This window comes from Rhinoderma darwinii, chromosome 1, assembly GCF_050947455.1.
Source record: "Rhinoderma darwinii isolate aRhiDar2 chromosome 1, aRhiDar2.hap1, whole genome shotgun sequence".
NCBI classification, from domain to species: domain Eukaryota; kingdom Metazoa; phylum Chordata; class Amphibia; order Anura; family Rhinodermatidae; genus Rhinoderma; species Rhinoderma darwinii.
In genome coordinates, this window is record NC_134687.1 from 499,756,067 (window position 1) to 499,770,823 (window position 14,757).

The window sequence follows — 14,757 nt, forward strand, 5'->3', positions numbered from 1 at the left end:
TATAAGTATGTACCTCGAATGCCACATCCCCTCCAACATAAATCAGAATAGACGCAATTAACTGTCGCAATCCGAACCGGGGTTAAATGCCATCTGAGTAATAATTTATGTGACAGTTCACAATGGTGAACACCTTTTGAAATAGATTTGGTCCAATTAAATACCAGTAACCAATCCTCCTCCTTGTATACCCTCCCTAAATACCGCTCCCAATCCATAACATATTTAGACTTAAAATCCTTATCACAATTAGCAAGGGCACTATAAAAGCATGAGATGCCCTTCATTTTGGATCTTGGAAAATAAAATAATGCTAAAAAAAATTGCAAATAATTGTAAAGTCTTGTTTCTTTCTTACTTATGGTATGTACATTTCTATTAGCAGGGGCATAGGTAGCGGTCGCACAAAGGCTTCTCATAATAAGTGATCAGTATTATAAATGGAACATGGTAGAGGCCCCTGTTACAGATCCTGCATTCTGCCTCTGGCTTTGGCAGTTCACTGCACTTATATATGTATTTTGATACACTGCATAGAAATTGCCATTCCTTCAGTAAAAGCTATACACATTAGTTAGGGCCTATAAATTGGCCTTACATAGTGTATTTTAATGAGAATATTACCATTTCTGCCTTGTCATGCATTTCCACCATTTTGATGTAGCCTTCAGGTCAGGCATAACATAACTTTCACTTTCATAGAGCATATGTACATGTACAAAAGGAGGCTATATACTGTAGCTAAGAGCAGTGAAATTGCATAATTTGAAATTGACATGCCAAATAAAAAAAAAAAATGTGTTTAATCCAACTCATGTACATATGCTCTATGAAATTAGGAAGGGTGGTTCTGTGTGTTATACAGAGCCGAGAGCCGCAGGAAAATAAGGTTCATACTTTAATGGACTTGACAGACATACATATTACATTGTAGTCCACAGCAGGGGAAATGTGCATTCTACCATAGCTTCCTCAAGCAATTTCAGTAATCCCCAAGAGTTTCATCAGCCGGACCCCAGTGATCTGTATATAGCCACCTTTTGAGAATGGTTTACCCAGTTATGACAGTCTCTTTAAAACATATTTATCTTTTTTGTCAATGTGTTGGATAAATCAAGCATAACTCTTGAATATATCAACTACTATCAGTATAATTTATAGTTATTGTAACACTTTACTATGCTTATTAGAAATACTAGGACCTGTTTACACTGAGTATTTTGGCACTGTTTTTGAAGCGGAAACCGCGTCGGAAACAGTGCCAAAAATCGCTTGAAATCGCCTCCTATTGATTTCAATGGGAGGCGGAGGCGTTTTTTCCAGCAAGCAGTTTTTAGAAGAAAAAGGAAGTTCTATCTTCGGGCGTTTCCGTCTCTGACCTCCCATTATCATCAATGGGAGGCAGATAAAGTTTTTTTCGCTGCGTTTTTTGTCTGCGGCGCTCAAAGGCAGCGGCCGAAAAATGCGGCAAACAGGGTGCAGGCAGTTTTTTCCGCCTGCAAAAACTCTGTGTAAACAGGAACTAAATGTAATGCACATCCATGAAATAAGTATATACAAGATGTTGTTTTATTATTTTTTTATTTCAGCAACATTAAATCAAACAATAGACATATGCAAACAATACCCGAATCTTTGTCTAAATGGACGGTGTATTCCCAACCTTAACACCTATCGATGTGAATGTAACATGGGATATAAGCAAGATACACAAACAGAATGCAATGGTAAGATAAAGATACATATATAATACTTTAAAATGAGTAGATATGTATAATGTTTTTGAACCAATATTATTTGCTATAGTTGCAGTTGTGTTTGTCTGTGTGGTCTAAGTGCCATAGAAGCCAGTACCAAATGAACTTGTTTGCATAACCACTTTCCAAAATCTACTTTCTGAGGGCAAAAATAACCATAGACATAATGGAGAGAGACTGGTAATAGATGGTATCTCTATGCTAATGCCTGCTAGAAACTTAAAACATATTAAATGGAATGTTTACTATTAGCAATTCCAATAGCCTAAATGAAAAAAAGTGAACTACAATAATTATACAAAATGAGTCAATGGATAAGTTATATTTTTAATATTCATGGATTATTGTAGAAATTATCTCATAACGTAGAGTCTGAGAAAATGTTCCACATGGAAATAATATAAATTTGACTTTTACTTAAAGTGCTTTACCCTCAATAATAACATAATATTAATGATATAGTTGAAATGAAAGTATATTCTTTTCATTACTGCAACCAGATGTTGATGAGTGCACATCAAATCCATGTACTAATGGTGACTGTGTTAATACACCTGGATCGTATTACTGTAAGTGCCATTCTGGCTTCCAAAGAACTCCCACCAAACAAGCTTGTATTGGTAAGTACAATCATTTCACTATAGTAACTTTCACCTCGGTCACAAGTCCATAATGCATGAGCTAATGTTAATATATTGTATGGGTATTATAGTGTTTGAGATGATCTTTGTTTATAAAAATGTCTTACAAAAATGTATAAAATTATAGAAAAATGTAAAAAAGAACATAAAAGTATAAGGTTCAGCTACAGAGTTGAAAGGAAATAATTAAGGTATGTGGAGAGGTCTGCTGATGTATCATTCAGGATAAAGGCCCACCAGCAATACAATGACTCACAACAAGAAGAATCCTAAACATATGAGCTTCATTCAATAATACAGTAAAAGACATAAAAATCCCATAAATCAAGTAAAGGTTAAACTCTAACCCCACAAAGTGATTTCATGCTTCTTCCTGCTGCTTTAAACACCTGTAGCCGACATCTCCTAAGCTTCCCACAAATTCATTTTGACAGATGCCGTCAGATTCTGCATGACTAGAATTTATTAGATCTTTATGGTTTATCCCCTAAATGAGAGGTCCAAGACAGTCGCTGCTTTTAGAGATTGAAATGTGATTTAAATGAAAACGAGTCCAGCCACACTAAATAAGGTTGGATGTTTATTCTGATTGATTTTTTTCTGATATGTTAATATGTTTTTCTTGCCACGCAGATATTGATGAGTGTATTCAAAATGGCATTCTCTGCAAACATGGTCGGTGCGTAAACACTGAGGGAAGCTTCCAATGCATTTGCAATGCTGGATTTGAACTAACTGCTGATGGAAAAAACTGTGCAGGTAAAAAATGTTTTACATGTGAAAAAAAAATTGTATTTGATTTATTTTTCTCGCTGCATAACAAACTATTGCTAGCTCATAGAAACAGCCTATATTCTGCATCTCTAAAAATAGATCCCTAAATAATTATTACATGATTATTGAGGAGCTCACTGCAGTCACAGGAGGCGCCCTAAGCTCCTTTATGAAAACATGCGACTTTAGTCAACTTATGCAATCCCAACAGGAGATCCACCATCTAAGTAACAAGAGTGTACCCAAACCCAGTGAGCTTCTATTTCTCTGCCAAAACCCCGGTTTCCCTCAAGCATGCTTATGAGTCATTGGTCTGGTTGTTAATGGAACTCAGTTCTTTGATTTGTACGTCTATTGAATAGTGTTTCTGTTCAACATTTTAAAGGGAAGGTGTCATGAATTTTTTTTTATATATATAGAATATTGCTTTTGGTATGATATTAAAATAAATGTTATTTATTTGTGTTCTTGTGTTCTACTTATTTTTTTTTCTTACTTTTACTTCTCTATGGGGGCTGCCATTTTTTTTTCATCTCTGTATGTGTCGATTAACGACACATACAGAGATGAAATAAGGCACATACATCCCCATAGAGAAAGCGAACGGGAGCCGTTCCATTCACTGCAGCGTACGCTGTCTGTGTGGGAACGGCGCATGCGCCGCTCCCACACAGACCAAAACGAAGCTCGTTAGCAGAGCGAAATCTGGCGCCATTTTCATCTGGACCGGAAGCTGCTGCCGGACAGTCGGATGACAACTTCCGGCCGCAGCTTCCGGTCATATGTTCAAGGAAGCGAAGGTGCAAGGAATAGGAGCGGAGGCGGCAGCGGCGGCAGGAGCAGGTAAGTTATGTTTGTGTATGTGATGTGTGTATTATGTTCGTGTATGTTCGTGTTATACTGTCTGCTGAGCACTGTATCTAATCCTCCTACACTGTGCATTCGCTCACAAAATGGCGGCACACAGTGTAGGAGGTTTCAAGATTCAACCCCCTCCTTCTCCTGGCACTAGCCAGAATAAGGGAGGGGGGATTGTGTGAGGACACTAGAGCGAGTGTGTCTACCCCAAATTTGCAGCATAAAGCAATGAGGTTGCTTTACCACATTGACCATGCTGCAATTTTGGGAACTGCTCCCTCTAGTGACCAGCACATGGAAATGTTATAAATTAGAATCTAATTTATAATATTTCCTGACTTGTGAAAAAATTAAAAAAATTAAAACAATGTGTAATCACTTAAATAATAATTGTTTAACTAAAAAAAAAAAAAATTCTAGCGACACATTCCCTTTAACTTTCTTATTGTTATCAGTATAAGATAATGAAACGCTATTGTTCCGCTCTGATACTATTTTAGTGAAAAAATAAACTAAAAAAAATAAAGAGTTCCCTGAAATTAACTTTTTTTTGCTATTTTATCAATCATGTAATCTAATCTTGGACAGTTGACAGCGTCATGTATAATATGTTTTTATTATTTTATAAGATAATATCTCTAGACTGCATGGCGGATTTGAAGGCGGATTGTGACAACATTTAAATCCTAATGTAGACAGATCATATCAAACTTATAGGAACAGATGAAGTGCTTCCATAGTTCTTACGTGGGATGCATAATAATCATAATCAAGATCTGTTTTTATGACATAAATATGACTGTTTGCTTTACCATTGACTTGTAGTTTGAAGAATCATGAGATCTTCCTTCAGCATCTTTTCAGTAGTAAGGTCAAATTAAATTATTGTTTCAAGTAAATACATTTTTTATTTGAAAAACATAAGGTGACAAATGACACCATAAGTCAAAGTGTACAACCCTAGGGAAGATACTAGAGGGCAATCTAACAGTGTGGCAATAGCAGTGGGTTACACTGTGAAATGCACATCTACATTAGTAGCAAAGGAAGAAAAATCAACCAATACATAATAACAAAGAGAAACAGAAAGCAAGGAAATCAGCACTGGATGGAAGACATATTGTAGGGAGTCTAGACAAAAATAGAGGAGGGTGTAAAATATAAGCATACGCCTGAGCATGTAAATTTAGTCTGGTCCATGCAGTATTAGATTGGATTAGAGATTGGACAATGTTTCATTTGTTTGCCAGGGCCAATTTCCACTAAGGAAGGGAAATAAAGCTAAGGAGCCCATGTGACAGAACAATACTTGTTAATTCCGACAACCATCACATCTTCCATCTTCAATATGTAATTCATAGAGTCTGACTATTGTGCCCTAGAGGGTGACTAAGGGATTTCCACAGCATTGGAATCACATTAACCTCTTAGCCATTATACAATGTCATAAAAGCCTTTCTTGATTCTGATAATAAACCAGATACCGTCAATAAGATGGCTATTTGTGGGGCATTCTAGATAGTTTGAGAACATAGCCTATTGTATAAAACAAACACATTGTCCAAACTGGCTAGGCCTACACCCCCACCAAACATGTACAACACTCAGACCCACTTCTTAATTTTTTTATTTTTTTTTAACAGTCATTGCAAGCATGTAAAAAAGATTACAGATGTAGCTATCTTTATCTCGACTCTTAGTGCATTAAATACAGAGTGACAAGAAACTTTAAGGGCCTGTCACATCAGCGTTGCCATTCCGATGAGGGGTTCCGTCTGAGGTTTCCGTCAGGTTAACCCCTCAAAGGAAAGGCAAACTGAAACCTTAGCTTCCATTTCCTTCATCATTGGTCTCAATGGTGACGGAAACATTTCTAAAGGTTTCTGTTTGTCACTGTTGTGACAGGGTTCCATTGTTCTTGACGGAATAAATAGCGCAGTCGACTGCGCTATTGGTTCAGTCAAAACAACGCAACCCTATCACAATAGTGAGGGTAACGGAAGCTAAGGTTTCAGTTTGCCTTTCCGTTGAGGGGTTAATCCAACGGAAACATCCGACGGAACCCCTCAATGGAAGGGTAACGCTGATGTGAACACAGCCTTACTTGACTATTTCGATGACTTTTCAATGGCTTTTGTTGTGTTATATCACGCTGCAGTAAGTTACCAGAGTCCAGATAAACTTGGCAACATCTGTATTTTATATTAATTCATTTGACGTACAGAGGTGCAGCATTGAAGACACAGTTTACTCCACTCAAAAGGAAGTTTGGGAATACATTAAAAAGCTAAAACTCTAAAAGCGAAGATAGATAGATAGATAGATAGATAGATAGATAGATAGATAGATAGATAGATAGATAGATAGATAGATAGATAGATAGATAGATAGATACAGAAAAATACTTTTAACAACCTTTCACACTCTATTCACAACCTGTGACAATTTTCCCAAAGACTCTCACAGTCTGCAAATTTCAGACCAACACCATAATCCATTCTACATTTCTTACCAAACCAAATAGTTGTTGATGTTTATCCATAGTGAACTTCTCATTTAATTGGAAAACAGAGAACAAAGTCAACTCCATTAGTACAGTGTAGATGTCAGAGAACATGCAGACAATTGTTAAGTCCAACTTTCTTCTTAATCAGAGTGTAATTTCTACATATTAATTCAACATTTTGCTTGGCTATTTGACAATGGCACTGCTCTACAATCCAATTATAGCACATCGTTGTTTTTTTCTGTGTCAGGAAAATATAGTTCCGTGATTTTGTAATGACTGTATGTGGAATATTCAACACAGAATGAATTTTCTTTTTTTATGCCTATTCCCACATTTTCCTTTGAGTCTGAACACATTCCTTTACCAGTTTTAGGGTAGATTCACACGAGCGTTGCGTTTTTGCGCGCACAAACAACGCGGCGTTTTGCGAGCGCAAAAACCATTTGACAGCTGCGTGTGTCATGCGTGTCTGATGCGCGGCTGCGTGATTTTCGCGCAGCCGGCATCATAGAGATGAGGCTTGTCGACGCCCGTCACTGTCCAAGGTGCTGAAAGAGCTAAATCTTTCAGCACCCTCGACAGTGAATGCCGAACACAACAGCGAAAAACCTGTAAAAAAAAAAGATAAAGTTCCTACTTACCGAGAACTTCCCGGCCGTTGCCTTGGTGACGCGTCCTTGGTGACGCGCCTCTCTTGACATCGGGCCCCACCTCCCTGGATGACGCGGCAGTCCAAGTGACCGCTGCAGCCTGTGATTGGCTGCAGCCTGTGCTTGGCCTGTGATTGGCTGGAGCTGTCACTTGAACTGAAGTGTCATCCCGGGAGGTCGGACTGCAGGAAGGAGACAGGAGTAATCGGTAAGTTAGAACTTCGGTTTTTTTTACAGGTTCATGTATTTTGGGATCGCAAGTCACTGTCCATGGTGCTGAAACAGTTTAACTCTTTCAGCACCATGCACAGTGAATCTCTCCCGACGTCGCGGACCGGAAATTTTTTTGCCGGGTTCGGCCAAAACGAGTTTGGCCGAACCCGGTGAAGTTTGCCTCGGTTGTCGGGGTTCGCTCCTCGCAAAGACACTCCGTTTGGATGCTTGGAAACAGAAAAGCACGTGGTGCTTTTCTGTTTTCATTCATCCATTTCACTGCTGTTGCGCGAATCACGCTCGTCCCACGGAAGTGCTTCCGTGTGGTGCGCGTGATTTTCACGCACCCATTGACTTCAATGGGTGCGTGATGCGCGAAATACGCAGAGTTATTGAACCTGTCGCGCTTTTTGCGCAGCAGACAAACGCTGCGCAAAAAGCACGGACTGTCTGTACTGCCCCATAGACTTGTATTGGTCCATGCGTGCCGCGTGAAAACCACGCGGCCCGCACGGACCGAATACACGCTCGTGTGAATCCCCCCTTAGGTTAATAATTCTTAATCACTGTATAAATGAGAAGTTATTCAACTTTCTAAATACTTTGTGGCAGATTTACTTATATGATTGCGCCTAGACCTTGTCCTAAAATGTGCCAAAATGTAACACATTTCTGGCGCATAATGTCGCATCAAGTTTTAGGACTATTTGTGCCAAAAAAAACAGATGTTTATGCCTCACTAGACACTTTCAAAAGTGTCTTGAAAAGGGCATGGCTTAGCAAAAAGGGGTCCTGGCTTCAAATGAGACTAAGTCACGATGAGAAATGTATCTAGCATGTCTAGAAAAAACAACACATTCATCATACAGTGTGTGCCACTGTGACATGTATTTTGCTCTTCTACTGACTGCCTGGTTTAAGTTTACACTGACTTAATCTTGGACAGCATTAGTAAAAAAAAGCCCTTTATTGTTTAAATTTCTCAATATTTCCAATGTACTTGAATATGAGAATACTAGTTTACATTCGGGCGGCAACCCCGCATACAGACGTGTCCCTCCTTACCTTTCCTTTTATCTCAGCATATACTTACATAAAGATGTGTGGTGCGAGATGACCAGTTTTGAAAAAAAACACATTATTTCACGATACTCAATCACGAGATGGCTATATTATATGTGTCTGTGCGGCCACCCAGTGGTTGTGATGTGGATTGCAGCCTGTCAAGTGTTTTTATCTGGCATGTCGTGATATTGTATTGACTTTGTTTCGCAATAATTTGCAGCCCTTAACCAAATTCAAGAAGAGGTAATGGTGGACACATCTGTATAACTAGTCCTCTCAGCTGAGAAGTGGATACAATTGTATCAGGTCTAAAAGCAGTGCTCTATGAGCTAAATACACTAGCAGCAGCTGTAGAAATCTCTCAGATAATTTGCTACAATTTATCAGTCTGGAGTCTAGGCTATTTAGCTAAGTGCATTGCCTAAGACTTCATAAAAATATATCCACTTCTCAGCTGAGAGCAGGACTAGGTATCGACAGGTTTAATGCCTCTGAATGTAAACATGAGTGTTCTTATTCACTGAATACAAACACATATCTTGAAAATGGCGAGGCATTGAAACACAAAGTATATTCGAAAGTTGTAGAACTTTTCATTTATACTGTGATTAAATTTTATTTATATAAAACCGGAAGACCCCTTTAAGCTTAACACTGGTTTTCTAACATTTTCAAATTAATTTCCTTGAATGCACATTTATGTATCTATTTATGTACATTTTCCTTTAGAAAAAGTGTTTTTATTTCTATATTTGTGCCAAATTATTGATCTTGTACAATTATTGATACAATAGTTAAAAAAGATACTGCTATTATTTACTGTATGTATTATGGGTATGTACTGTATTTAGTTATAAATGTCTTACCCAAAGCTCTAATATTACTCAATATCATGCTCTTTTTGGTGTCACCAGATCATGATGAATGTGCAACTACAAACATGTGTTTAAATGGAATGTGTATAAATGAGGATGGCAGCTTCAAGTGCATCTGTAAACCAGGATTTGTCCTGGCAGCTAATGGTCGCTATTGTACAGGTACGTCATTTTTATGACTCAAATCGTTTTGTAGTTTAAGAATTTTCATTCATTTAGTTTGTTCCTGTTAAACCATTTTGCTTCAATATCGTTTTTGTAGATATTGACGAGTGCCAAACCCCAGGCATATGTATGAACGGACATTGTATCAACACAGAAGGGTCTTTTCGCTGTGAATGCCCTCCTGGTTTAGTTGTTGGGGTTGATGGGCGTGTTTGTGTTGGTAAGTTCCTTAGTTAACTGAAGTGTTCCACAATGGCTACTTTATTTAATTCTAATACCAGTTATAACTTTAATTGTTGCTCATGATATTGAATAGTTAATACTCTATATGTTTGGTACATTACATTTAGAAGATGGTAGTGGTCTAATCTTATAAATAAACAGTTTTCACATAAATTAAAAAAACTTGACTTACCAAAAGAAGAAATTTGGCATTTGATTATATCAGAATATGTTAGGGGAATGATTTCATTTCCAATGGTTTCACTGCTGCCCATAGGAAGATGTACATAGATTTTTTTGCAAAAGTCTGATGTCTGCATCTAAAATGAAGACTATTATTTTAAAATAGTGTCAACCTCTTCCATGTGCCTTTTTCCCACTTGGGACCCCTCTCCATAACCCACCTGTCCATGCATTACATGGATGGCCATTTTTTTTAAAGGCCGCTATGTAAAGCTAAATTTCCTTTGCAGTGGCCAATGCAGGTGCAGTGCATGGCTGGCTGCAATTTCCCTCTTGCAAAAACACAAGATTGCCAGGCCGACTTGTCTTGGGGTGATAAGCCCGTTGAAGCTGTAAGAATAGATATATTAGATTCATAACTGTTCTCTATCTAACAGTTACGACAACATGAAAATACAATTAATCTTCGGTATTTTATAGGATAAACTAGAAATTTGTAGTTTGCAGTTATATGGTCTGGTTTTACATTTCTTCTGTCTCTTTAGATACACACATGCATAGCACTTGCTATGGAGCCATCAAAAAAGGGGTTTGTGTCCATCAATTTCCAAGAGCTGTGACCAAGTCTGAGTGCTGCTGTGCCAACCCAGACTACGGGTTTGGAGAACCATGCAAACCATGTCCACCACGCAACTCAGGTAACAGCCTATACCCTGCCCCCTATTAAAAGATTTACTACATAACAGAAATCAAAGATAATATTATTCTTGAATATAAATATTTCTAAACATATATATTTATATACTGTATAGTGAAATTCTGATGAAGTACATGATATCACAGTTTACCTGACACTAGAAGCAACCTAAAAGCTTTTTACTGTAATAAAATAATTAATAAGATTTAAAAAAAACACAGACAAACATGACATCTAGTAATGTAGAGATGTTCGGTATACATTCCTTGATTCTAGAATTTCTTGTATCTTGTTTTCAGTCTAGACTTAAACTATTACATTTAGATTTAAACTTAGACTTAAACTATATGTTTAATGTATAAATTATACATCAGTTTTCCATGGTTTATGGCATGAGCTAATATATTTGTATGAATAATTAAAACATAAGAAATGAAGGATAACTGCAGCAATTCATGTACATGTATAATTAAAACTCAATATTTCATGAATTTATTCTTTTCTTGTACAATGTAGCTGAATTTCAAGGACTCTGCAGTGGAGGAATTGGAATTACTGTGGATGGAAGAGGTAATCTTAAAAGGCTGAATAGATCTTTGTCAGAATCCAAATGTAATACAATTGAATAATAAAACGTAAATGTAACTTTATGTAGATGTATCATTAATACTCAGTGCACATTTTCCCCTTCTTTCTGTTTTACCTTATTGTTATAGTCTTTTTTTAAAAGTCAAATCCAATAGAAATTAGGATTATGCACTGTACATTCATTTAGAGACAGATAAAAGCAGATTTCTACATATTAGGTATCCCGCTCTGGAAGCCACTAAGAATTTGTGTGACCATGTAAAAGCATGGGGGTATAAATGGAATTAGTTTTATTGGCTATAGCAGTCCATAAAAGGGTTTTCTTATGCAGACCCATGTATGTTATAAAGGAGGATCCCCCCCCCACTCAGAACCTCCTGCATCACATAAACGGCCATTCTCTTGAATGGCTGCCATGTAAAGCTACATTTTCCCTGCAGTGGCAGCTGCAGGAGAAATGTGTGTAGGGATATGGCTTCTCACCAGGGGTGAGAGAAACCATACCCGTAGTGACCAGCTAATCACACCGCCGGCTTATTTATAAAGAGAGGTTATCTTCGTGAGACAAACCCTTTAAGCTGGTCAGATATGTCATCAAAACTCATGGTCAGTAATAGTGTTTTGAAAATGCTATCACGAGTACATCTGGTCATTATAATATACATTGTGGGAGTGGATCATTTTGTCCTATAGAGCTCCAAATTTTAAAAACGTATGCAACAATTTCTATGCCAAAAGAAAATGTGGGCAACCTTTGCTATTTCAGACCAGATATACATTGTAGAAGGGTTATTCAGAGAAATTTTGCAGATTTTTGTTTATTTTGCCATGTTTGTGTGACTTTAATGTTTTTAGTGAGCATGCTTAGTAGTTGCACCATATTCATATATGTCCTGAACAATTTATGCATCTGATGCATGTCCATTTTGTGCCACTTTTTCTGATAGAAAACTATTGGTATATTTAAACTTTTTATGCACGTATCCTATTGTTTTAAAAATGTCTGTATTTTTAACTCTTGTATTTATTGATATCAGTGGCACTGATGTCATGTTCATCTCACTATTATTTTCTGGAGACTGTATATTTATCAGCATATCTTGAGAATTATTTTTCACAAGTGCTATGTAACCTGTAGACATCAATGAATGTGCTCTTGATCCTGACATCTGTTCCAATGGGATTTGTGAAAACCTGCGAGGAGGCTTCCGTTGTAATTGTAATAGCGGCTATGAATCAGATTCTTCTGGAAGAAATTGCATTGGTAAGTTTATACAAGCATTTTTTTTTTTATCTGTTTGCCAGTTATAGCTGTCTTCCTGTATATGTTCAAAAACTATTAACGCCAATGACTCATAACCCTAGTAATAGCAATGAATCACTCATTCTATGATGAATGAGTATATTATGAATGAAAAGGACTACTAAAATATACTTGCATATATGTGTGTAATACAAAGCAATTTGAGCAACGACAATTTTATGAGAAGGGGTTGTTTGGCTTTTTACATTTTTTTTTTTGAGTTGGTACTTTCTGAAAAAACTCTGGGGAGATCAATTCAGGGAAATAATTATATTACAAGAGGAGGGTTGCTCAATCATATACACTAAAATTATCAGAAAAACATTATTTTATTAAACATACAAGTACAATTTTTTTAAGAGCTTACTACTTATCATTATCAGTGCTTGATATTTAAAGTTTGAACATTTGTTCCTAAAGGACTGTCTATGGATCTAAATCACTATCCACATTAATGTTCACGTATATACAAAAATAACTGCCGCTAGTGAAGCAAGTTAGAATGTGAGCACTGCTATAGTTGACACGACAATGCTGAACAAGGCCAGAACGCATAAGAGGAAGTAGTTATAGTAATAAAAAAAAAATCTTTCAATTAATGTATTTCTTTTGTTCAGCTTTCAAGGTCTCTTAAAAATGTAATAATGTGGAAAAATTGCGTATTTTCTGGCAAGTCTAATCTATTTTTTTTTTATTTTTTAGAACGTCTATTCTACCTTTTTAAACTTTACATTTTTACAAACCTCTTTACAACCTGAAACTATAATAACAAGCAGATAAATATATATATTTTTATTTTTTTTGGAGGGTGGGTGTATTTCCTACAGCCTCCTGACTAAAACAATTGCATGGACATGTGATGTAATGACATCACATATAGTCATTTCATTACACAGAAGAATTACCATGCAAGTTCCTATACACGTGGTCTCGGCACTTGACGTCACTTAACATCATTATGTCATGTGCCCATACATGCAGCAGCAATTCCTATACAACATTGACGTTTTCAGGCACAACCCTAACAGTTGACTATAGACCCCTGATGTGAGTGCTGATATGGACGCATGACATCATGACATCACTCAAAATAACACCCTTAACTCTTTGTAGGCATGTATTCCCCATAATCTCCCATCTACTTACAGCACGGTTGGCAAGAATCATAAAGGTTTGAAATACACAAATTATGACCAAATAACCTCTGTCATGTACTTAAAGAGGCTCTGTCACCAGATTTTGCAACCCCTATCTGCTATTGCAGCAGATAGGCGCTGCAATGTAGATTACAGTAACGTTTTTATTTTTAAAAAACGAGCATTTTTGGCCAAGTTATGACCATTTTTGTAGTTATGCAAATGAGGCTTGCAAAAGTCCAAGTGGGTGTGTTTAAAAGTAAAAGTCCAAGTGGGCGTGTATTATGTGCGTAGATCGGGGCGTTTTTAATACTTTTACTAGCTGGGCGTTCTGATGAGAAGTATCATCCACTTCTCTTCAGAACGCCCAGCTTCTGGCAGTGCAGATCTGTGACGTCACTCACAGGTCCTGCATCGTGTCGGACACATCGGCACCAGAGGCTACAGTTGATTCTGCAGCAGCATCAGCGTTTGCAGGTAAGTAGCTACATCGACTTACCTGCTAACGCCGATGCTGCTGCAGAATCATCTGTAGCCTCTGGTGCCGATGTGTCCTCGCTCGTCTGACACGATGCAGGACCTGTGAGTGACGTCACAGCGTGATCTGGCAGAAGCTGGGCGTTCTGAAGAGAAGTGGATGATACTTCTCGTCAGAGCGCCCAGCTAGTAAAAGTATTAAAAACGTCCCGATGTACGCACATAATACACGCCCACTAGGACTTTTACTTTTAAACACACCCACTTGGACTTTTGCAAGCCTCATTTGCATTACTACAAAAATGGTCATAACTTGGCCAAAAATGCTCGTTTTTTAAAAATAAAAACGTTACTGTAATCTACATTGCAGCGCCTATCTGCTGCAATAGCAGATAGGGGTTGCAAAATCTGCTGACAGAGCCTCTTTAAAATTGAAGTACAATTTATTAGTGCGCAAGTAGATGTCTGTGTGTGAATAATTTTAGAGTGACACGAAAGCCGTTCACTAAAGGTCTGTTCCCTCCGCCGCTGGGCTCTTTTCCATCTGGTTTCTAGGGCTATTCTTGACGTAAAGTAAAAATGGAAACCTCACAGACCCATGATAAATCAATAGGATCTCTCAGAATTCATTTAGATCCATTTGA

At 37.4% G+C, this 14,757-nt stretch overlaps 1 protein-coding gene across 1 annotated transcript in view; it reads left to right on the forward strand.

Annotated features, from left to right (window-relative positions):
* Window positions 1-14,757, forward strand: part of FBN2 (fibrillin 2) — a 261,472-nt gene that overhangs the window by 137,947 nt on the left and 108,768 nt on the right. Inside the window, exons 11-18 of the mRNA XM_075835832.1 lie at window positions 1,590-1,727; window positions 2,258-2,377; window positions 3,032-3,157; window positions 9,382-9,504; window positions 9,605-9,727; window positions 10,458-10,610; window positions 11,126-11,179; window positions 12,336-12,461. Of these exons, the coding sequence (XP_075691947.1) occupies window positions 1,590-1,727; window positions 2,258-2,377; window positions 3,032-3,157; window positions 9,382-9,504; window positions 9,605-9,727; window positions 10,458-10,610; window positions 11,126-11,179; window positions 12,336-12,461 (963 nt within the window). The remainder of the gene's footprint in view (window positions 1-1,589; window positions 1,728-2,257; window positions 2,378-3,031; window positions 3,158-9,381; window positions 9,505-9,604; window positions 9,728-10,457; window positions 10,611-11,125; window positions 11,180-12,335; window positions 12,462-14,757) is intronic.